The 25,732-nt window shown below is 42.0% G+C and overlaps 1 protein-coding gene across 10 annotated transcripts in view; it reads right to left on the reverse strand.

The window, feature by feature from the left end:
- Positions 1-12,921: 12,921 nt before the first annotated feature.
- Positions 12,922-25,732, reverse strand: part of PDGFRA (platelet derived growth factor receptor alpha) — a 48,654-nt gene continuing 35,843 nt past the window's right edge. For all 10 annotated transcript variants that reach the window (XM_043906746.1, XM_043906753.1, XM_043906751.1 and 7 more), the window contains exons 20-23: positions 24,398-24,497; positions 24,182-24,287; positions 22,677-22,918; positions 12,922-16,372 (exon numbers count right to left, since the gene is read on the reverse strand). In XM_043906746.1, coding sequence (XP_043762681.1) covers positions 16,225-16,372; positions 22,677-22,918; positions 24,182-24,287; positions 24,398-24,497 — 596 coding nt within the window. In that variant the 3' untranslated portion in view covers positions 12,922-16,224. The remainder of the gene's footprint in view (positions 16,373-22,676; positions 22,919-24,181; positions 24,288-24,397; positions 24,498-25,732) is intronic.

Genomic DNA, 25,732 nt, shown 5'->3' on the forward strand with positions numbered 1-25,732 from the left:
AGAGACTGGAAGAGGGAGGATCTGTTGGGTTTAGATGGATTTATGGGAAGAACTTTACATCTGGAGTCAAGCTCCTGCTCTAATGCATTTTGTTCTGATTGTATTTTCTTGGACTGTATTTGTCATTCATTCATCACAGGGCCAAACTAATGACCAAATTTGTTTACAACTCCCCTGCAATCCAGCTTTCTCAGATGCACAAAAATTACATTACAAACTCTCCAACCAATGTCAAGCCCAGACTCCAACCACCTCCTTTATCTCATTCACACACATCAAGTCAGTACTTCCCCTGTCATAAATCAACCCAGGGTCAGACATCTCGAGACAGCCCCTAAGCCCCACAACTTGCTGGAATTATTTAAACTAGCCAATCCCAGGGCTTCCCTGATGGCTCAGTGGTGAAGAATCTGCCTGCCAATGCAGGAGGTCAGGTTGGATCCCCGGTCTGGGAAGATCCCACATGCCACGGAGCAACTAAGCATGTGGGTCACAACTACTGAGCCTGTGCTCTAGAGCCCGGGGGCTGCAACTGCTGAGTCCTGAGCCCATGGTCTGCAACAAGAGAAGCCATCACACAGAAAAGCCTGTGCCCCACAGCTAGTGAATAACTTCCACCCATCACAACTAGAGAAAAGGCTGTGCAGCAACAAAGACCCAGCCAACCAAAAACTAAATAAATAAACTAGCCAATCCCAAAGTATTTAACCTGCTTGTCTTGCCTTTCTGGCAGAAACCTCAATAAGATTGTACCTATGTCTTTTCCTCCTGCCTATTGATCAACTCCGGTACTTCCCCATATGGTCCTACATGGCATGGCATTTCTCTCCTCTCGGGAAATGTAAGTAATAAAAATCTTTTTTCAGTGGCATTAACTTCTCTGTCCCTTTTATAAAGTAAGGTGGTGGTTTAGTAGCAAAGTCGTGTCCGACTCTTTGTGACCCCATGGACTGTATCCCACCAGTCTCCTCTGTTCATGGGATTTCCCAGCAAGAAAACTGGAGTGGATTGCCATTTCCTTCTCCAGGGGAGCTTCCCCTTCCAGTGGTCTCACCTGGCCACGTCTTCCTTTGTTACTCTAGACATTACTACATTTTTGGAATTTTCTTTTACTCAACTAAAATAATGTTGACCCTGGAACAACATGGGTTTGAACTTCAGGTGTCCACTTATACACAGACCTTTCCCAGTAGTAAATACTACAACGCAGCACAATCCAAAGTGGATTGAGTCTGTGCATGTGGAACTGTGAATTTAGAGGAACCTCAGGTATAGATGATCAACTCGTGTCCGACTCTTTGCGGCTCCATGGACTGTAGCCTGCCAGGCTCCTCTGTCCATGGAATTCTCCAGGCAAGAATCCTGGAATGGGTTGCCATTGCCTTCTCCAGGGACCTTCCTTCTCCAGGGATCAAACCCAGGTCTCCAGCATGGAAGGCAGATTTTCTACTATCTGAGCCACCAGGGAAGCCCCTATATATACATATATATATACACAGACACACAGACACACACACAGACACACACACACACACATATAAGTTATGTGCCGATTTTCAGCTGGGTGAAGGGTCCATACCCCAACCCTTGCATTGTTCGAAGGTCCAACTGTATAAGAATAATACTAATGAGTTAGTTCATGGGATTATCGTGAAGTTTATTTAAGATGTGTGATAGCAGCCTTTCCACATGACAAGCAAATAACTGTTATCATTAGCCTTCAAGACTCTGATCTGCTACCAACTTTCCCCAAAAAAACTGACTTCTGAGTTTTTCCTGACAATAGAGTAGATCAATGAATCGTATTCGAGGAGCATCATCCTTGTGCAGCTAGAGTTTCTTATCATAACCTGAGTAATTTCACGTGGTCTGACCAAAGCAACAGATATAGAGCTTCATGGGGCTGAATTGATTGGTCTTTCTTAATGCCATATCAGAAGTCTGCATTTAAAAAGACAAAATCAGTAAAAGACTCCCTTAATGTATATATTTTTAAAAACTGGATTTATCATCATTCTAGTTAGAACTTTTTCAGGATTCCATCTTAACAGAACTTGACCCTTAAGCCTTTGTCTAAACCCAATTGCTAGTTTATTTAAAAAAAAAAAAACAACTTTCCATCAGATTCTTAATTAGTGTTGTTGTAAACAACAGTTTATTTGGCAACAGAAATGGAATAAATGTTGTTTGGGGGGAAAGGAAAGACAATCTGTTTGGGGGAAAAGAGGGAAATAGGAGTAAAATGCCCTTTTCCAGCAGAAAATAGTATTACTATTATTCCAAGAAACAGCAGTTTCCACAGAGAGCTCTCCACAGTTTCAAGATGCTAACAAGGAAACGCTTGTCCCAGACCAGAGACAATCAGAATTGAGAATGGTGACACTATTTAAAGGAAATTTCCTCAGCTTGAGGAAATTCTAGATTTCCTGGAGCATTTGATTCTGATTTCAGCAGCTTCAGAATAAGAATTGATTACAGTAGGATTCTGACGACAAGGACAAGCAAGTGAGATGCTTAGGGTCAAGGAGGCACTTGGAATTCTCGGCTCTGTGAGGGCCCCCTGGCCCTCACCCTTCAGGAAAAAGCATTTCCATCATAGTGTCATTCACACAGAGGAGTTCCATCAAGTGGCTAGCCCTCATGTAGCATAATCATAATGTAGACTATTGTGCGTCATACTCCACACTGAGGCCTGCCTCTATGGATAGTCTGGGTTCTTTGCCAAGTAGCTCCCATTGAAAGCTAACCAGAGTCCTGAACTTGAAGAGGAGTTGAGCACAAACAGTGTTTGCTTATTCATACCAGAAGTGGAACAAATTCTCATCCTCGTGAGGTAAAAGTCAGTGTTTCTGAGAAACTCACCTCAAGTTCTGCAAATGCATGAGTGTATTTCTTATGAAAATAGCCACCACCCAAGACCACCCACACACTTAATTCCTATAGTGCTTGGGATCAGAAATTCTTCTGTCTCTGGCTCTTCTTGCTTTTGCTTCACCCCAAGCTTGAACAGGTTGTCAGCAAAACTCTGGGTTTTATTTAAAATACAAACATAATTCTTCTTATTAGTCTAAATAGGATATAATGGGGGTAAATGGCTCTCAATGGAGGGTTTAAGTTCTCCAGACTCAAGAGAAGCTCTGTTGAAACACTTGTCCAGGACTTTTCAGATATGTCCCTGCTAAAAACCTCCCATATTTTCACTATCATGTTTGTTGTCCCCTTTTCATTAGAGAAGAACACAGTCCTTATATCACAGGCATTTTGGATTGATGCACATGGGCAGGTCAGCCAAAGGCCATAACAAGGGTATATCATTGTTGTGTTCTTGAAACAACAATGAGGCCAGTGAGGTTGGAAGGGAGTAAGCAAATGAGAGAAGGGGAGAAGTTGGAGGGACAGCATAAGCTAGATATTAAAAGGCTTTGACAGTTATTTTAAACACTATGATTTTTCCAGTAGTCATGTATGGATGTGAGAGCTGGACTATAAAGAAAGCTGAGCACCGAAGAACTGATGCTTTTGAACTGTGGTGTTGGAGAAGACACTTGAGAGTCCCTTGGACTGCAAGGAGATCCAACCAGTCCATCCTAAAGGAGATCAGTCCTGGGTGTTCATTAGAAGGACTGATGCTGAAGTTGAAACTCCAATAGTTTGGCCACCGGATGTGAAGAACTGACTCATTGGAAAAGACCCGGATGCTGGGAAAGATTGAAGGGGACAACAGATGAGAGATTGGATGGCATCACTGACTCGATGGACATGAGTTTGAGTAAGCTCCAGGAGTTAGTGATGGACATGGAAGTTCCAAGAGGTGGTGATGGACAGGGAAGCCTGGCGTGCTGCAGTCCATGGGGTCGCAAAGAGTCAGACACGACTGAGTGACTGAACTGAACTGAACTTAAACACTTTATGTTTTACTTCAAGTAAAACAGGAAGTCACTGCAGGATTTTGAGTAAAGGGGTAACCATGATCCTATTTCATTTCAAAGGTTCACTCTGGATGCCATATTGAACAGTCTGGGACTTTCCAATGGTTAAGAATCTGCCTGCCAGTCTGGATGGGAGGGGACTATGGGGGAGAAGGGGTACATGTGTGTGTATGGCTGAATCCCTTGGCTGTCCACCTGAAATTACCACAGCACCATTAATCAGCTATAAAGTAAAGTAAAAAGTGAAGCCACTCAGTTGTGTCCAATTCTTTGCGACCTCATGGGCTGTAGCCTTCCAGGCTCCTCCATCCATGGGATTCTCCAGGCAAGAATACTGGAGTGGGTTACCATTTCCTTCTCCAGGGGATCTTCCCAACCCAGGGATCAAACCCAGATCTCCTGCACTGCAGGCAGAGTCTTTCCATCCGAGCCACCAGGGAAGCCCCATTGATCAGCTATACTCCAATATAAAATAAAAAGTTAAAAAAATAAAATAAAAGAATCCTCCTGCCAATGCAAGGGGACACAGTTTCGAGCCTTGGTCCAGGAAGAGTCCACATGCCCTGGGGCAACTAAGCCTGTACATCAGAACTGCTAAGCCCAGGAAGAGCCCATGCTCCACAAGAAGAGAAGCCACCACAGTGAGAAGCCCTCACGCCGCAAATACAGCCACCCCGGCCAACCCCCGCCTCCTGCTCACCGCAACTGGAGAAAGCCCACACACACCACAAAGACCCAAAAGAGCCAAAAATAAATAAGCAAATTTTTTAGAAGACTTTAAAAAAAAATGTCTGTGGTAGAGGGGAGAGAGCAAAGCAAGGTACATGTTTTAGGAGTTACTGCAGTAGTCTGGGTGAAAAGTGATGGTGGCCTGGCCCAGGGCGGTAGCTGTGAAGGTAGGAAGAAGTGGTCAGATCCTAAATATATCCTGAATATGCTTAAGGTAGAACCAAAGTCTTGACAGATTAGAGGCAGAGTGTGAGAAAGAAAAAGAATTGTCAAGGATGACTCTGAGATTTAAGGGTATAAGCTGCTGGAAGATTGTTGAGTTGCCACTAAGGGAAATGAGGGAGCTTGCAGGTGGATCAGCTGGAGGGAAGAAGTAGGAGTCAAGTTCTGAAGTTCAGAGGTCAACATACAAATGAAGATGTTGAGCAGGTAGTTGGACAAATGAATCTGTAGTTCAGAAGAGAGGACTTGGTTGGAAACATACATTTAGGAGTTGCTAGCATGTAGATCCTATGTGAAGCCATGAGGATAGATGAGACCAAAAAAATGAACTCAAGGATTGAGCCTTAGGCCACTCCAACAGACTTAGGCCACTCCAACATAAATAGAGGCCAGGAGAAGAGAAGAATCAGCAAAGAGACTGACAGAAAGCCACCAGTAGTGCAGGAGGAAAACCAAGAGACACTGATGCCTTAGAAGCTCAGTGAAGGAAGTATATCAAAGATTGGAATTACAAACATGTCCATACTATATTTTCATTTGTTGCAAAAGGGTTGCATGACTTAAGAAAGCATTTGTTGCAAGTGATGGAAAACATGAAATTGGTCATTTAAACATGTGTTTTTCTCATGCATAAAAGGAATCTGGAAGTAAGGAGGTCAGAGTTAATGTACCCGAACAAGAATGTTATGGAGGAGCCTAGCTCTGTCTCCTGGACTGCCATTTTTTACTGCGTGGCTTTTAATTTCATGGTCCAAAAAATGGCTGCTGCAACTCCATTCAGTGTCCTCAAGTTCCAGGCAGGAAGATATGGGAAGGACTAAGTGAGAAAGATGAAAAGTTTTTTCTGAAGTCTTTCCTTTTTTAATTCAAAATGACACCTACATCTTATGGACCAGAATCATGTCACGTAGTCAAATCTTAGCTGCAAAAAGAATTTGACTGTTTTTCCTTTCCAATTTTGTATTAGAAAAAAGCAATAAAAACAACATATAGAAAAAAGATTGAGTGAACCAGTTTACACCTGCTGCACAGGGTAAGAAATTGTACAGAGATAAAGATCTCATAGCTGTAGAAGTTGGTGCTTCCAAAATAATGTCTCTCTGATAAATAAATGCATCTTAATGACTCTGTATTCATATCTAAAGTGTTGCAAACAGACTGCTCTATTGCTTCCATTTGTATCTTTTTTTACCTTTATTCTCAGCACTGCCCAGGAATTTCACACACGACAGCCCTTTTCTTGACCCTGTATTGGACCAATACCATTCTCATTTAAAATGGTATCAACTAAGATGACTTCAAGAGCCAAATATTCAGTCCCTTGATCACTTTTGGTTTATGGAAATGCCAGGATCTGTCCCTCCCTCAAAGATATGTTCTATCTGTAGACTACAGTTATTAAATATTCATGAGCACACTTTATAAAAGAAAGGTCAGGACTTCCCTGGCAGTCCAGTGGTTAAGACTCCATGCTTCCAATGTAGGGGGCATAGTCTTGATCCCTGATCAGGGAACTAAGATCCCTCATGCCAGTGAGGCCAAAAAAAACAAAAAAAGGAAAGATCAATTCATGAATCCTGGTGAACTGTTATTTTGACTTAGAATGCTCTTACCTTCTCTGCCTGGTGAAAAAAAAAAAAAAATCCAGCTCAAACTCTTCTTTCTCTGCAGCATTCCCTACCTTGATTGAAGGCTCTTTTCTCTGTACTCTGATGAAACTTTGAATTATATATCATACTGCATTTTATCAAAATTTGCAGAATGCATCTAAAATAATGAAATCTACAAGGAAATCTATAGCATTAAATTCCTTATGTTAGTAAATATTAAGATCTCAAATAAATTATATAAGCTTCTACCTTGAGAAACGAGAAAAGAACAAATTAAACCTAAAGTAAGCAGAAGGAAAAAGCAATAAAGATGAGTGAAAATAAGATAAATGAAACAGAAATGTAGAAATAGGACAAACAGTAGAGAATAGACAAACAATGAAAACAAAAGTGAATTCTTTGAAAAAGTATGTTAGTCGCTCAGTCATGTCCGACCCTCGCAACCCCCTGGACTGTACCCCGCCAGGCTCCTCTGTCCATGGGATTCTCCAGGCAAGAATACTGGAGTGGGTAGCCATTCCCTTCTTCAGGGGACCTTCCTGACCCAGAGATTAAACCCATGTATTGTAGGCTCTGCATTGTAGGCAGAGTCTTTGCAATCTGAGCCACCAGGGAAGCTTTGAAACTATCACTAAAATTGATAGACCTCGAGTCAACATCATCAATAAAAAGATCATCATTATCATGAACAAATGAGGAGGCTTTTAACCCAGAGATGCAACATTGTTTGGCTTTTGGTAATCAGTCAATATAATTCACTATATCAATAAATGAAAAAAGAATGATAATAAAAATATGATAATCTCAACAAATGCAGAAAAATGATCAGCTTTCACCATTTCCATTCAACTTTGTACTAAGTCTCTTAATTACGAATACTTGTTAGTTATCCAAACTGGAAAGGAAGAGGTAAAATCATCTTTACTTACAGATAACATCACTGTCTATGTTAAAAAAAAATCCTTAGGACCCTACAGGGTTGCAGAATAAGAAGTCAATTACATTTCTACATAATAGCTATAAACAGCAATAGAAAAAGTGCCATTTATAATAGCATCAAAAATGAAATATTTAGAAATAGCTTAACAAAATGTATATAAGTACACAAAAACTATAAAATATAACTGAGATAAAAGAAAGAAAGCTTAAGTAAATGCAGAGATAGAGCATGATAACAGATTGGAAGACTGATAGCGTTGAGATATCAAGAGCAAAGTCCCTCAACACAAGCAACCTTCAGATATCCTCTGTATGATGTCTGTTAACATCCTGTTAGTCTAAGATGGTCTCAAGTCCAACATCAATGAAGTGAGAATACCTACTCCTATGAGGATGATGGGGAGGAATATAGTTCCAAAGTACAATTTGATTTACCACAGTGTTCACTGAACATTAGCGATATTAGTATCCCTAGGACTTAATATAATACATGGAAAATGGCTTTTGAATGATCACTAAATAATGTCCTTTTAGAAAAAGTATGCCCAAATATTGCTTTATGTTTCAACTTGAAAGGCTCTGCTTTTCCAGAATCATAACTAGAGAGTCACAGCCTCGCCAGACAGGGATGACCCTACTTCATCCACACCTCTTAAACTCTACCCTCACTAGAGTCTCACTCTGGTTGCAAAAGGAGTTACAGTCGCGGCTGGATGAGAGCACCAGAATACAATTATTCTTGCCAGGAGTGGGGCCTTGCCATTAGTTTCTCTCTGTTTTCTAGAGAGTTGAGGTATGATGGTTGGGTTGAACATGTATAAGAATAGAAAATAACCTTAATTTACTAACGTCCCATAACGTCCCCTAAATACCTATTCTGTAGAGTTCCTTCTTTCTGCCCCTTTAGATTTAGTCAATTCATTGATACTCCTTGTCATGTTTAGATAACAAAATATTCTCTACTTCCACCAGTACAGTAACCACAAACTCTGAACTTCATGTGTAGCTTTAACTTCTACTTCTCCACCTTCAACCTCCTGAAGAAGCAAAGGCTGTAGTAGTAAAGAGATGAATATGATCAATTTCTTCTCTATTTTCCCCAACTAGAGCTTTTTTATTCCTTCTCCACTCACTTTATTGCTCTGGACTCGCCAGGGTCCAGAATGAAGGGTATCATCTGGGGAAGAAATAAAGAAGAGGAGAGAGATCTTAACATGACTGGTACCATGTTGAGTTAGTGTCAAGACTATAAAGGGTCTGACAGTTTATCCTATTTGCAAGCTAACAAGTCAGCCCCCCAGAGTTTCATGGATGCTGCCAGAAGACACAAGACTCTTGTGTCAGAAACAAAGGACTTTGTGGGAGTTTCCTGGTGGTCCAGTGGTTAGGATTCTGGGTTTTTATTGCCATGGCCTGAGTTTAATACCTGGCCAGGGAACTGAGATCCTGCAAGCTTCATGGTGCAGCCAAAAAAAAAAAAAAGAAGGCTTTCCTAGTCATAGTAAACAGCATGAACCTTATATTTACGCCAGCTCTCCCTGTCCCCCAAGCCCTATGTGGGCAATGCAAAGTGGCCCGGATGGGTGTCACAGCTGAAGAAACCTAAATTTTCGTAATACCAGTCTCTTATAATGAACTGCAAGCAAATCTGACCAACCTTTGTCCCAGAAAGAGACATAGTACTGGCCATCAAAAAATCTGCCCTTTTCTCTAGTGGAGTTATGGGATATTAATAAGTTAGGGTTATTTTCTATTCTTATACATGTTCAACCCAACCATTACACCTTAACTCTATAGAAAACAGTAAGAAAATAATGGCAATTTCCTACTCCTAGCAAGAATGATTGTATTTTTACTAACACAGCATTGTAAATCAACTATACTCTGTCTTCCATGATACAGAGATCTCATCACTTGTATCAGTTTTTGGATCTCAGGGCTTAAAACAGAGTCTAGCTCAGCCCCATCAAAGAATAGAAGGATGGAGTTTGGAAGGATGAGTGCGAAGGTGGCCATGATGTCCGGAATCAGGCAAAGACAAGAATTGCAGGAAGCAAGGCCACCAGGTCTGGCTAACCCTGCCCCAGCTCCCATTTTTAAATGTTCCCAAAACACCTGTGTCCTCTGGTTGCAGAAAAGCTTTTGTTTTGTCGGAAGGCTCCATCTGTATCCTACCCCTCTGGATTTTGCTACTCCCAGGTAAGGACTGCGGCCTCCACCTACCAGTTTTCCGCTCTGTGCTGCTCGACCATCACACAACGTCCCCCTCGGGTAAATTAGCTGGTTGGAATCAAGTCTGCCAGCTGCCTCATTTAGGTGTAAGCATGCTAGAGATCTCTTGGACAGCAAGAAGATCAAACCAGTCAATCCTAAAGGAGATTAGTCCTGAATATTCATTGAAAGGATTGATACTGAAGCTGAAGCTCCAATACTTTGGCCACCGGATGTGAAGAACTGATTCACTGGAAAAGACCCTGATGCTGGGAAAGACTGAAGGCAGGAGGAGAAGGGGACAGCAGAGGATGAGATGGTTGGATGGCATCACCAACTCGATGGACATGAGTTTGAGCAAGCTCTGGGAGTTGGTGATGGACAGGGAAGCCTGGTGTGCTATACTCCTTGGGGTCACAAATAGTCAGACACGACTGAGTGAATGAAATAAACTGAACTGAACTGATTCTAGAGATCAACAAAACACAGAAAAGGCTGTCCTCTAATATATATTTGTTGAAGGAATTAATCAAAAAGTGAATTTTTGGAACCGGATCATTTGCGTCATGTTCTCATGCATTTTCTCCACTTAGGAAACCAAACCCCGACCTTTCTGCGAAGAAAGGATGTCTAATTATCTCAGGCTAGTGAAAGACGCATCCACTCTGGCACTGTCTTCATATACACCAGATATCACACACCATCCAGTAGGCGAGCAAGCTCAACAAAATAAGAAATGTGATGCAATGTTCAGGACAGAGAAGGAAAAGGTTTTGCTTCATTTCAAAGAGTTACTTAATTCCTAATCAAGTCTAAAACTTTGACCATCCGAACAATTGGCAGCTTAAGCACCGCACAGAAAATACTGGCTCTTTTTGGAGCAGTCAGCATGAAATGTAATGAAATTCAAAATAGACAGGATACACGTGCTCCAGAGGGAAGTCATTAATACCCATGAATAATGATAAAGCAAAATACCATCTGCCAGGATAATGTGGCAAATCTTTTTAAAATTCCAATTAGCCTATAAACCAGAAACAGGGTACAAATACGCTCCCCTGGCCATGTGAGATCATGTGTCCTTGACGTCTCCATTGCTTTATATGTAGACAAGAATGTGAGTGATGGAAATATTACCATATATGAATACATTTGAAGGATATGTGCATTATTCTTTAGGGCACGGATGCTATTTATGTAACTGGGTGGAACAGAATGTTGTAATCTGCTAATTAAAGCCACATACATATTTTCACATATATTTTAATGATGAGGGCAAAAAATTGTTATAACACAGTACATTGATTTTGCCATAACGGTGGTTGGATTTAATCCTTACATGTATTTGGAGTCAGAGATAATGAAGCATTTCTATTGCCTTGTTATCCCAGGGAAAATTGCCTAGTTTATGATGGCTTCAGATATTCTAAGCCATTTTCCTGAGCTGTATTTTATGAAGCACATAGCTATTAAAATCATAATGTCCATTATTAGAACTGTAGTACAGCCTGAAAGAAACCTTTATATAAATGCATAGAAGAGTTCTATAGACCAGCTTAGTTCACCACTTGACTTTTGAAACATTTCAAGAAGCAAAGCAACCTACTTCTGAATACTGACATTTCTTGGTAACTGTTTCTTTTCCACGGTTCATTGCAAACAACACTAGAATTAGTATATTTGGAATTCCTAATCCCAGTGTTCTCATTACTGAGTTGTATGATTTTTAGAAATCATGTGGTTTCCTCGGCTATAAGCCTTCGCTGCCTCAAAGCACTACTGTAAGATTCAACATAAGTAAATGTGACAAGGATCTCTGAAAAGTTTTAAAATCTTCCAACAGTAAAAGTCATTTTTATTATCATGACTGTATAAAGTAGGCAGAATTGCCTGCATTAAATTAAGAGGTAGAATTATACATTGAAAAGGAGAACAAAAAGATCTCTGGGCAGGCTTGGAGCACTGATTTGATGCTAGATTAGTCAGCTATTGTTTAATCAGCGGAATTACTGTTCCCGGAGATCTGTTTCCCTCCTGGGGCTCAAACCAGAGGCTGAGCCAACACCTAACCTGCAGCCAAGCTCCGCTCAGCTTTAACTCCAAGGCCTAGGTAGGCTTTAGTCTGCAGGCTACCTGAATGTGGGCAACAAGGACTTATGTTGGAATAAGAAGTATATTCCAATTATTAACAACATAATTTCCGTTATCCATGAGTTGAAAATATGGTGAGTTGTACCTTTTTTTAATCCCTAGAGTCTTTTGTTTCCATGTGCTTCAGAATACAAAGCCCACATCTTCCCACACGTATCACATCACAGCGAGCCATGTGAGGCAGAGGAAACCCGAGCAAACTGCAGGTAATCAGTAAAGCAGGTGATTCACACGCAGACGTTCAAGAATTTACTGTGACAATCATTTCTGAAGGCTTGGGCTCAACATCAATTTATTTCTGCACTCTTTAGCATAGCCATTTGTTTTTAGCAATCTACGAAACACTATTATATGCCCACAAGGATGTATGTGCAAGGGTGTCTGTGAAGTCATTTCAATAGCAAAGAATTAGAAACTATAAATCTATCTACAGAAAATGATTGCATAAATTATGGTACATGTACGCCATGGGATACTATGCAGTTGATAAAGAATGAGGGAGGCCTATCTATATATACTTCTGACAGAGCTCTCTAAAAGATGGCACTTAAAGAAAAAACACTGGGACTTCCCCGGTGGTCCAGTGGGTAAGACTCTGAGCTCCCAGTGCAGGGGGCCCAGGTTTGATACCTGGTCAGGGAACTAGATCCCATACATTGCAACTAAGAAGTTCACACACCACAGCTAAGATCCACTGTAGCCAAAATAAATAAATATTAAAAAAATTTAAAAACACCACGGACTCCTGTGATAAAGATGTGTCAGTGTAGGTACATCAATTGTAACAAAGGTGCCATTACCACAAAGCTAACGATGGGGGAAGCTAAGTTAAGCATGTGTAGGGGGAGGGGGTATGAAGGAAATCTGTACTCCTGCTCAATTTTGCTGTGAATTTTAAAATGCTGTTTTAAAAAATGAAATGTATTTTTAAAAAAAAGAAGAAAGAAAAAGAATAAAGCACATTACAAAGCATTATGCAAAGTACAATCCCATTGAGGTAAAATATAAAGCAGATGGGTACATGTGTATGTATACAAGCAGATGCACAAAAAGGGAACCGAAAGGATAAAAGAAGACACACAAAAATATAATTCTGCCTCTGAGAAATGGGGAAGGGACAGGGAAGTAGATATGGTCAAAAAAGACTTTAATCTTTTATTTTCTGCACATCTACAATGTTTGAATGGTGTCCAGAGTCAATGCAGTCCTATATCCCACGTACAGGCAAAAAAGCACAAAATGCTACTGTAACAAACAAAAGACAAGATCAAAGATGAGCCAAGTGCCAGTCAACTTTAAGTTAAACGCTGGGTCTGAGCTAACTCAAATAATGTTTAAATCCACAATTTTCCACTAATTTCACTAAAACCATAATACAGAGTCCTACTGGGATGTCACTGAGAAAGTAAATTAAACAGGATTGCTTTCATTTATACTGGTAAACTAAAGACAGAAATGCTAAAACCTTAGCATAACTTTAAATTATATATATCTCATTTATTGAAATATAAAGATCTTCATTTACATGCTTTAAAACAAAAACAATGAACAGGGGCATTTGTAATACAATTGTATTGGTAGACCCTTCCTACCGAGTTAGTTCTTGAACATTCACCACACCACTGTTTTGGGAACGTTTAGGTATTTTTCTCTTTATTATTTCTAAAATATAAATTTTGGACATTCAAAAGTGCAACAGTTAATGTGCCTGTGGGGAATATCACAGTTAAAAAAATATAAACAAAGGCAGTGATACAGCTTGTCATAAATGTTTTGGCAGTATTCTCCAAGTCTATATAGAAATACATATATACATATTGATGTATAACATCACTTTATCTCACGTCCCTCTTCACAAAAATAGGACCATTTTGTACAGATTGGCAGACCACATTTTAAGGACATCATCAATCATTTTTTTAAAAAATCACAAATTGTGTTTCTCAGGCCAACTTTGATTGTCTTCATAAAAATAGAAAGCAGGAAGGATTGACAAATTTTCATCTGGGGTCTTTGCAGGAGGCCAAAAAGGAAACAAATCTGTGATACACTGAAAACATTTCTTAAGGAAAAAAAAAAAAATGCTGCCATATAAAAACTAAGGTGAGAGCATTCATTAGGACTAGAACCTGCTGGTCTGAGAATTTTCATCCAGCCCCATGATATCATGCAAGATTCAAAGGACATCAAAATGCAAAGCACCAATAAAAGGAGGCTGCATGAGGAAGAGGGAAAGGGAGTGATCAGCAGAGTGCTTGAGCTGTGATTCTAGAAACACAAATGTATTTCAAGTCTAAGTGGCTCTACAGAACCTCATCAGGTTTTCTTTTTTAATCGGCCAATCTGGCTCAGTCTTCACACTTACCATGAAAAAGGTGGGGCTTGCATTGAGATTACACCAGTAGGTAGTCAAGTACCTTGTTATTGCTTCTACATCTCCCAAAGCATCGCCTGCCAGGAGCACACAGTGATTGCAGTAAGGACAGCCCATGTTTCATTCATAGGGTGTCAGCAATTAAGCGGTATCGCTAAGAATGCCGATGAACCCACCACGACCAGTTTGACAGTTTGGATGGATGTGACAGTTTGTCTTCCCATCTAACCCTGAAATATCAATAAAAACTTAAAAAAAGATTTAAAAAAAAAAAATTTTTTTTTCACCAAAATATTGACTTGATCATACAGAGACTTGGTACACTGAACTGCATCATTTTCGTACATGCCTTTTGAGGGGAAGTTGGTGGGGAGAGAGCTCAGTTCCCCCTAAGCAGGGGGAAGATCTGCCAAACCAAGATTTGGCCTGCTCAGTATCAGCAAGGATTGGAAAGTAAAATTAAGGGTAGCAATTACTAGATACATGGCATTAAACGTCACTGACCCAAAGCCAAAGATCTAAATAGTAGGCTTCTTGCATGGCTGGTCTCTAGTCCAGTTCCTGATTTCAAATTATCTCTTCCCATGGCAACTTCCTGTCATCTGTGCCAGTGTTCCCCAAATCTGGCTGATCAGAATGGCCAGGAAGTTTATAAAAACACAGGTCTCTGCTCCCCTACAACTGATCATTCAGAATCTCTGGGATGGGGATGTAGAACCTGGTCATTCTGGTTGCCAGTTACATATGGTGACCAAGGGTCCGGGCTAAGGCACACAGCACCTTCACTGAACAATGCCTTTGTTCTCAGACTTTCAAACTGTTTTTCCTGAGGGTAAGAGACAAAGGAAGGGAGCTCCAGTTCAGGGCACCCTTCTGAATTTCTCAGGGTTCACAGAATTAAAAATATATACATGTGTTGAGATGCACCAGAGTTAACGCAAGGCATGAACAAACCTCTGCAAATCCAGTCTTTTTGCTGATAAATACCTGTTCCACTGGGCAGTAACATGAGAAGTCATGTTAGGCACAGACTCCTGTCTTAATATTGAGGACCTTTAGGATCTAGGGGTTTTGTTTATTTATTTCAAATCTCATTACTTTAAAGGGCAGTTAACTGATTTTAGTACAATGGATTAGGGAACCTACTCAGTACAGTTAAAAACTCTGACTTTCTGGAAGACACTACTTTTACTTTGTTTTCTATGTTCAACTAAATTTCATCCACTAAAGCTATAACCATATTTTATAGAGAAACATGTTATTTGCTAGAATGTCAAAAACTTTCAAGACATGTCACCTATTTAGTAAGGATTTTTTTTAAATTGTGCTTTTTCTGTAGGGAAAACGTGTTACATATTACACATTTAGAATTACTGATAACAGTAGTATTATTATAAACGTAGATTACAATATGAGTTGTTGGGCTTATAAATGACCCAAATCTAATAAACAAAGTTGGTTAATTATCCTTTATCTCCTCAACACTAAAAAAAAAAAAAAAATAAGGAGCAAAATGCTATAGTACCAGTACCTTTTAAGGTTCAAAAGTGGTTTTGCATGTACTTCATAACAAAGTTCAACAGCAGCTGATACCAGATTTCAAGCAGGAAGTACATGGATGGACTGAGTGGTCTCTCCAGAAGTCCAGAGAAGTTAATACAAATCAAAACACATCCTTGGTTAGAGTTATTTACATAATTACAATGCTGGAGTTTTGTTGCAGTAAAAGTTGTGTCCGTTGGAATCTCACCAATGCCCTTGAAACACAAAGTCCATCTTCCATGGCCCATGATTTCCTTGTCCATCTATCTACCTCCAAACTTCACACGCCAATGAGATGCTACAGAAACATTGCCAGAGGCAATGCCGAAAAAGTTCATTTCAAAATATCCCAATCATTCATCTTTAGAAGGCTCCCAGAGGCCATTGGCTGGGAACTTCTCTTTACACACCATCCAAGTCCTCCTCTCAAACTTTGCATTGCAATAAAGTGGTTTTCTTAAAAGGATCCAAGGTGGGTCCAGGAGTGGAAGTCCTGCCCTCTCCCCGAATCTGCCAGTTACAGGAAGCTGTCCTCCACCAGATCCGAGGAGTCTATGCCAATGTCATCCATCATGTCGATGTCCTCGATGGTCTCGTCCTCTCTCTTGATGAAGGTAGAACTGCTGGAACCTGTCTCAATGGCACTCTCTTCAGAGGTCTGTGAGCTGGAAGAGGGAGAGAATAGGAAAAATCACGATCAGACCAACTAGAATATGGTGGTGTTTTCAAGGTGGCCTCCCAAAGGCAAAGGAGGTCTTCCTGTGACATCCTTTGGCTTTCAAATCTAGGCTGCTCAGCCAGGCATGATTCTTCCACCAAGCCAGAAGCAGCCCCCACCACTGCAGTGGGCCACATGGTCATCTCCACACTTCAACATCCCTTCTCTTCTGCCACATCTTCCAGAGTTGCTAACAAGCTGTGACCATTTCTACTCTCCCTACTCAACTCCAGTGGAAGAGAAAATAAGCAGTGCCTGATCAAAAGGCCTGGGGAAGAAAAAGCAGAGGGATGAAATCAGGGCAAAGTTCAGCTGAGTCAGTCACTTACTAGGCCTGCAACCTCCTGAATGTCCAAACTGTGATCTCAGGATCTCACCCCATGACCCAGGAATGCCCACCTCATACATCCAATCCCCTTGAGTCCTGGAAGTCCAGGTGAAGGCTCTTTACTTACTAGAGAAGCATCTGGGAGGGGAGTTTTAGAGTCAGAAAGCATGAGTCAGACACGACTTAGCGACTGAATGCACACACACACACGCAACCCCATGGACTGCAGCCCACCAGGCTCCTCTGTCCATGGGATCTCCCAGGCAAGAACACTGGAGCAGACTGCCCTTTCCTTCTCCAGGAGATCTTCCCGACTCAAGAACTGAACCCGGGGGGCTTCCCTGGTGGTCCAGTGGTTGAGAACCTGCCCTGTGAGGCAGGAGACACTGGTCCGATCCCTGGTCCAGGAGGATCCCATATGCCGTGGGGCAGCTGAGCCCGTGTGCCCCAACTACCAAAGCCTGAGCACCCTAGAGCCTGTGCTCAGCCACAGGAGAGGCCACTGCAGTGAGAAGCCTATGCACCGCAACTAGGGAGCGGCCCCCGCTCCCTGCAACTGGAGAAAGCCTGTGCGCAGCAGTGAAGACTCAACACAGCATAAAAAAATAAACAAATATTAAAAAAAAATTGATCCCACATTTCTTGTGTCTCCTGCATTGCAAGTGGATTCTTTACCATTGAGCCACTGAGGAAGCCCACGTGTATGTATACATATCATATATATGTATGTGTGATAAAATGTTAATAGCTAAATCTAAGTGGTAGATGTAATCTTTCAATTTTTCTGGATGTTTAAAATTTTTCACAAACACTTTTAGAAAATATTCTTAAGGGCCTCCAGACTGTTGGTGTCACCTGGCGCCTTGTTCTCTGAACTCTTACTATCTTATCGGTGTCCTGCCTTGTATTGCTAAATTTTGATGTATCTCTTTTAGCTTCAAGTGGGCTTTCCTGGTGGCTCAGGAGGTAACGAATCTGCCTGCAATGCAGGAGACCTGGGTTCGATCCCTGGGTCAGGAAGATCCCCTAGAGAAGGGAATGGCAACTCACTCCAGTATTCTTGCCTGGAAAATCCCATGAACAGAGGAACCTGGCAGGCTGCAGTCCATGCGGTCACAAAAAGTCAAAAACAACTGAGCAAGTTAGCTCAGTTCACTTAGCTCCAGCAGATCTTCATCTGCTGACAGGCAGGACTGGGGCTTCCCCGCCTCATGGTGGGGCTATATAGCACCGCACCCCACACATGATACAAAAGCCCTACCGCTGGCTGGGCAGCCAGATCACAGGATGGAGTCTCCCACACACACCCAACAGGGGCTCGCGACCCTTTCCACTGTTTCCTGCCCGACAGGCCAGGCTGGACCCTCATTCTCTCTCCCCTCCTTTCCACATCAGTTTCCAAGCAGAAAACTAAGGCTGGCCAACAGGAGCCTCCAGGAAACGGTCTGCTGCCCTCCACCCCCAGACCCCTGGGCCCAGAGAGTTCTTAGAGCCGATGGCGCTACTGGACTGAGGTTCCCCTGCACAAACCCCCACGTGGGCCCTTCCTCTAGACTGAGCTTTTGCTCAGTTCCTAGTCTGTACTTCATCCTTCCCACCCCCACTTCCACCTTGGTTCTAGAACCTCACTGTGAACCCCAGTCCACTTGGCTGGTCTTAATAACTATCCAGTCTTGGCAGCCTCTCTCCCCAGGAAGCCAGACCCAGTTCCTGAGACCTCAGCCAGCAGCAAGTGTGGGCACAGAAGAAGCTAGCTTCTACTGAGACTGAGCATCACATCATCCTTGCTGCTCATTGGGCTTCCGGGTGGTCCTGAGGCTGATGACTGCGTTTATTTCTGATTCCTGAGTCACAGTATCCACCCTGGTAGGGCCTGGCTCCTGATAGGCTCTGACCTAGCACCCCCAAGTCCTCTGAAGCAAGGCCCTGTCTTCCTCAGGCTCACTCGCCATCCAAGGCCAAGCCTCCTGTGCCTGGGGAAGGACCTCCACAAGACCACCATCCTCACTCCTGCCTGCCTACACAGAGAGCATCCCAGCTTTTATTGGTTGAATTGTATCCTGCCAAATTCCTATGTTGAAGTCCCAACCCTCAAATGTGACCATATGTGGAGACAAAGCCTTTATGGAGATACTTAAAGTTAAATGAAGTCATAAGGATGGGACTCTTAAAAAGAGGAAGAGACACCAGAGACGCACACACAGGAAAAGCCAGTGTGAAGACAGTGATAAGGTGGCTATGTGCAAGCCGACGAGAGAGACTTTAGGAGAAACCAAACCTGCCAACACCTTGACTTTGAAATTCTAGCCTCCAAGAGTGGGAGAAATAAATTCCTGTTGTTCAAGCCCCTTAATCTGTGGTACTGTGCTATGGCAGCCTAAGCTAAGACATTCACCATCTCAGCCCACCTGTCAGGACTGGTCTCACTGACCTAGTGCAATCATTTGGGACATTGTGTGATTCAAAGAAGACCAAAGGTATCACCCTTACAGAAGTTCCAGCTACCGACCAACCAGAATTGTTCTCTCTATGGAATAGGTGCTTAATTCTTAAGTCCAGCTTTGTGCATCCCCCCAGGACAGTTCCTGGCATCTTTCTAATGTTATTTATCCCAATGCAATTTTCTAACTTTATTTAGAAGCAGAACCCTTTTTTATAGTTGAACTATTCAGATCCCTCAAACTCAGTGTAACTAAATAGATGACAGATCTGGGGTAAAGTGTTCCAAGACCCTCCTTTCTATCCCCATGAAATTGTACAAAAACTACCCAAAACTTGGAGAAGCACTGCTTGCTAAAGGAATACAAACACATTTAAAAATTGTTCTAAGCAGAGGATAAATAGAAAGATAAGTCCAACAGGCCACTTTTCCCCCATCTCCAAATCTCATGTGTCAAAAACAAAAACAACTTTATACTTTAAAAATTACCTGGAGCATACAAATAAACAAGGTTGTCTATATCTTACATCTAAACTGGCTAAGAAATCACAATTATAAGCTTCCAAAATAATAATGCTATGTGCTTCTGCCTAAATATTTATGTGCAGTCAACTGAATGTGAAAGAGACAGAAATATCCTGAATGAAGAAGGGAATAGAGAGAAAGAGAGAATCTCATATGCTACTTGGACCTTGATCCAAGGGCCACTATCACCACTTCTCCTGCCTCTGTCCAAAGGTTAAGGAAAGAGAGAAAGGAATTAGAGCATGGCCCCTCCATCTGGACCATGTGCACCAACGGTTCTGGTCCTGGCTGTGCATTAGTATCACTTTGGTAATGAATTAATAGGTCTGGGTACAATCACCAACGGCTGCTATTGTCACAAAAAGAGAGAACCATATACTATGCACCTCCCGTACACAGCATCACCTTTGCAGAACACTTGGCAAAAATTTACTGAGTCAGATCAAGCCTCTAGACTACCACAAATTTACAACAAATATAGGAGACAGAAGCATATGATAAAACACACAACAGTAAAGCAAGCAGAAAAATTCTGAACGTGGGAGTGGGAACTCTACAGGCTAATGCTCTGGTTTTTACACAAATAATATTCAAGGGGGCAAAAAGAGGCAGGACGAACGTATATAGCTCTATCAACCAATGGCAATGTGTTGTGTGACTTTTATTTGGGTCTTGAATAGGACAAACCAAATGTAAAACAATATCTGTGAGAGAATCAAGGGTATTTGAACACAGACTGAATATCTGAAGCTCTTCACTATTTACTGCCAATTTGGGGGGTGAAATAATGGTACTGGAGCTGTTTCTAATAGCTATAGTTATTTTAAAAAACAGAGCCCTTATTTTTTTGAGACACATGCTGAAATATTATAGATGGAATGATATGATGTCTAGGATCTGCTTTAAAACAATCTAGAGGGAAGTGATGGAGTAGATACGGCTATGCAAGTTGTACAAGCAGACTGTCATGAGTTCAAAAACGTTAAAGTTGAGTAATGGGCACCTGACAGTCCACGATTTTATTTGAATCATGCATGTTAGAAATCTTCCAGAATACAAAGTTAGACAGGACAAAAACACAAATCAGCCAGAGAGTACTTAGGCCTCACTGAGATTACAATATGTTGGTCCAGGCGAGGCCTGTATAGCAGTAGTTTTCAAATCCCCCGAGGTGGTCCCAGTGTGCAACCAGGATTAAGAACCACTGACATAGCAACAGATAGCCCAGTACAACCAGTCTCTCAACTTGTTCCTCAGCTCCAGTGACTAATCAAAAAACCAGCAAGAGAGGCTTATATTACTTAAATAACCACAACTGCTGTGTCAGTTTGATCAAATTACCTGAGGATTTAGGTCAATGGTTCTCCATCAGGGAAGCATGTTCCTCCCTGTCCTACACCTCCACCAGTTTAAGGGGGCAAATATAGGCAGACATTGGTCTTAACAATATGTTTTTGGACCTGTCTCCTCAGCCAAGAGCAACAAAAACAAAAATTAAAAAATGGGACTTGATCAAACTAAAAACCTTTTGCATAGCAAAGGAAACCATCAATAAATAAAAAGGCAATCTACTGAATGAAAGAAGATATTTGCAAAAAATATGTCTGATGAGGGATTAATAACCAAAATAAATAAAGAACTCATACAACTCAACATCAAAAAAACAGTACGATTAAAAAATAGACACAGGACCTGAACAGGCATCTTTTCAAAGGCATACAGATGGCCAACAAGCACATGAAAAGATGGTCCACATCACTAATCACCAGAGAAATGCACATCAAAACCACGAGCCCTCACCTCATGCCTGTCAGAATGGCTATCATCAAAAAGACAGAAAATAATAACTGTGGCACGGATATGGGAAAAAGAGAACCCTAGTACATTGTTGGTGGGAATGTAAATTAATGCAGCCACTATGGAAAACATTATGGAGGTTCCTCAAAAAATTAAAAATAGAACTATCATGTGTGTGCTAAGTCACTCCAGACTATGGAATGTAGCCCACCAGGCTCCTCTGTCCATGGGATTCTCCAGGTAAGAATACTGGAGTGGGTTGCCATGCCCTCCTCCAGGGGATCTTCCTGACCCAGGGATGGAACTCATGTCTCTTACATCTCCTGCATTGGCAGGTGGATTCTTTACCACTAGCGCCACCAGGGAAGCCCCCCAAAACTACCAGACAGTCCAGCAATTCCACTTCTGGGTATTTATCCAAAGAAAATGAAAACACTAATTCAAAAAGACATGCACCTCAATGTTCATAACAGCATTATTTACAATAGTCATGATATGAAAGGAAGCTAAATGCCCATCAACGGATGAATGGATAAAGAGGATACAGTACATATATATAAACACAATGAAACATGACTTAGCCCTAAGAGTGAAATCTTGCCATATGCAGCAAAACAAATGGACTTGGAAGGTATTTTGCTTAGTGAAATAAATCAGACAAATACCATATATTTTCACTTGTATACAGGATCTAAAAAACAGAACAAACAGACTCACAGATACAGAGAACAAACTAGAGGTTACCAGAGGGGAGAGGGGTGGACGGAGGGGCAAAGTAAGTGACTAGGACTAGGAGGTACAAACTACCGGTAATATAACAAGTAAGTCACAGAGATACAATGTACAGCACAGGAATATAGTCAGTATTTATAATAACTTCATATAGTACATAATCTATAAAAATACTGAGTCACTATGTCGTACACCTGACACTAATAAATATTGCAAGTCAACTACACTTGAGTAAATTTAAAAGAAAAAAATTCTTTCAAGAATCATCTGGGAAGCATTTTCAAAACTAGACCGAGCCCTTGGGGTTCTGCCACGGCCTCCCCTGAACGGCCTGACCAGACCACTGGGCGCCTCACGCGGGCAATGGCGCCTCCCGTCAGGCGTCGGCGGAAGCTGGCGTCGGCGGAAGCTGGCGCCGGAAGCCCGTACCTGTGTCTGTTCCGCTTGCCCAGGTCTTCCTCCTCAGGAGCAGGGTCGATGTCGGGCAGAGGGATGATGTAGCCGCTGTCTGCACTCAGCCTCTGCTCGTCGAGGCCCCCCTCCCAGTCCTTCAGCTTATCGTCCTCATTTTTGTAGGTGACGCCGATGTAGGCGTTGTCGGAGTCCACGCGCATGCGCGCCACAGCGGGATGGTCGCTCTTCAGAAAGTCCAGGTGGATCTTTTCATAACTCTGCAAACATTGATTTCACACAGTTACTCAAGGGTTATTGACAAACTGCAAAAAAGAATGCAGACGCTCAGAACTTACTATTGTTTAACTGTCTGTGTTTCCAAACAACCTCACAGATGTGGGGTTTGGACCCCTGGAGGAGAATCAGATGTCAACTGTCCCCAGAGATGTGGAACAAGAAGAAAGGGCCACCATTGGCAGAGATCTCCTGCTGGTAGGTCTTGAGATACCAAGAACCTATTCTGCAAGTCAGTAGCTATACTGTGTCCCCATACACACTCCCTTCTCTGGAATTAGCATCGACCCTGCTTGGTTCCCATCAGATAGTCTCTCTGGGGCTTTGATGGGTTCCCATAAGAGGTGACTAGGGCTTCCCCTGGGAGCACCATACCTGAAACTTTCTTGATCCCTATACATTGGAGAAATCTAATTAAAAACTTAGGGACCATTGATCTAAAAAGGCTCCATAAACAAGAGCTCCAGTCTGTTCCCATCAATACATCTTCATCAACCAGAGTGTCTTTGACTTTCCTATGGTTAATCTCCTTCCCTCCTTCTGCCTTCCAGCTGCCTCACTTATGGCAATTGTAATAGGCAGTGAAATAATCAATAAACAAAAGTATTTAACTTCCAGTTCAGCTAACACTGCTCTTCCTTGAGAAGAACGAAGAGAAGCAGGAAGTATGGAAAGTCTACATGGCAACTAATCTGAATCTAAGAAATTATGCCTAAATTTCCTTCTCAGCATCTCAGCAGAAAGTTGGTTCATTCATTACCATATCCTGCTTGGTTCCATGAAATTACATTTGTTCCTTTGAACAATGCTTCCTATTCCACAGAAAACCAGCTGGAACCACAGATAACAGCTGAGGTTGTTCCTTCCAGTCAGCTGGCAAAAGCCAATTTTGCATGGATTTAAGTGCATTCAAATTAGCGATTTAATGGCTGTGGATGCCCTGAGACTTCTAACTTCACAGTAGCTTCAGATACTCAAACATCTGGAGAATAAAGTGCTTACAGGTGTTGCACACTTGGGATGAATGGGAGCCATGCAGGAAGGGGAGGGTTTTCATTCATCACTGCTACCAAGGGCCTGGGGAGCACTGCATGAAGCCCCAGCCACTGGATCACACAATCTTTTTCCTCCTTTGAAAATGTTCCATGAATAGTGTTGAACAGTACTGCTCGCTCACATAACCAGCTGTTGTCTCCTGCCCTTGACCATCCCTTGCCACCCACCCATCTTAAGAGGCCCAGACAAACCTTTTTATATTGTCCAGGCAGCAGATTCTCCACAATTTCACTCAGGTGGTAAAAGGAGGGTCTCTTCTCCGGCTCACTGTTCCAGCACTTCACCATGATCTCGTACCTGGAGAAGCACAGGAGTCAGAGTGGGCACGGAGAAGATGACCAGGGCACCCCCACCCCCACAGACCCATCAGGCATGAACACAGGCCCACAGGATGGGGAGAGGCTCACACTTCACTGGTGGCATGGTCAGGCTTGGCCATCCGGTATCCACTCTTGATCTTATTGTAGAATGTAGAATCCACCATCATGCCAGGGTAGGGTGTACCACCTGAGAGGCCAAGAAGAAAACAACCAGGGTTGACAAGTGTGTGGTACACTGTTGAAACACCTGGGGTGATACAGCACATTTAGAAAATGTTTGGGGATCCCCACTTTGAAGTATCGGTTCTTTCAAGGAAATTAAGTGTTACCATCTGCTTGATTTCACAGCCCTGCCCAAATCTTAAATTTAACCAAAAGGGAAAGTCCAAACAAACATAGAGGGACACACCAAAGCTTGCTTGCATCACACCACTTAGTGGTCCACCCTCCCAAACAAACCAGAAGCTTGAGCTACTTTAAGGAAATGTTGTAAGCAATTCAGGTCTATCTAGTGGAGCCAAAATGAACTGCTGTTACTCAAAGTAATTCTATGCAAAATGTTTTTAAAAGTTAGCAGGAACTGGAAGAGAATGCCTACTTTCTTCTTTGCTGTGATTAGAGACATGCATTCATGTATTCATGGATTCATTTAACAACTGTTTAAGTTATTGTTTATGCATTTCCTTTATAATCCTATTTCTAAATTAAATGTAACCTATAAATCATTAAAAAAAAATTTAACCAAGACTTCTAGGTTGATCAAATCCAGAAACCCTAGCAAAAATTCTACATATCTAGAAAAAGCACAGAAGTGTTCTTCAATGGTTCTGAGTAATGGATCTATGAATACAAAGAAAAATAGAAAATCCAGAGAAATTCTGAATCACTGAGGCCAAAAAAGTCATTTTCATCAGAAACGTTCAAATAATTAAGGCAGAAATCTTGGAATGTCTAGCTAATTCTCGGCTTTTAACAGAATATGAGACTCTCAGTTAAGCTACACACTGGGATGATCCACAGTGTGGATCTACATCCACGGAGGGATGAACCAAAATAGAAAGAGGCAACAAGCAGAAAAAGTCCTTTATTATCACATCAGGACAATCGTGGGTTCATGAAACATTTCACACTGTACCAGGTCAAGCTTAATCTCCGTCTAAAACCACTCGAGGATTCCTTTCTCTTCTCCCTAGGCTTCTATTTCAACTTGAAATCAGGACCACATAGATTATGACTAAATGTGTAAGTGTTATCTCCCCAGCTGACCTGTCCACGGTCAGGGCCATCAGCCATCCCCTTATAAAGCCCGTAACTGGTTGCATGGGACACTTGTGTTGCTCAGTGCCTGGTGCTGACTGACTGACTGTCTGGGAGGTTTCTCCCCTCCAGGATGACGACCAGAAAGCGTGTCCCCATCCCCTT

The sequence above is a fragment of the Cervus elaphus genome, chromosome 6, assembly GCF_910594005.1.
Source record: "Cervus elaphus chromosome 6, mCerEla1.1, whole genome shotgun sequence".
Taxonomy (NCBI): Eukaryota; Metazoa; Chordata; class Mammalia; order Artiodactyla; family Cervidae; genus Cervus; species Cervus elaphus.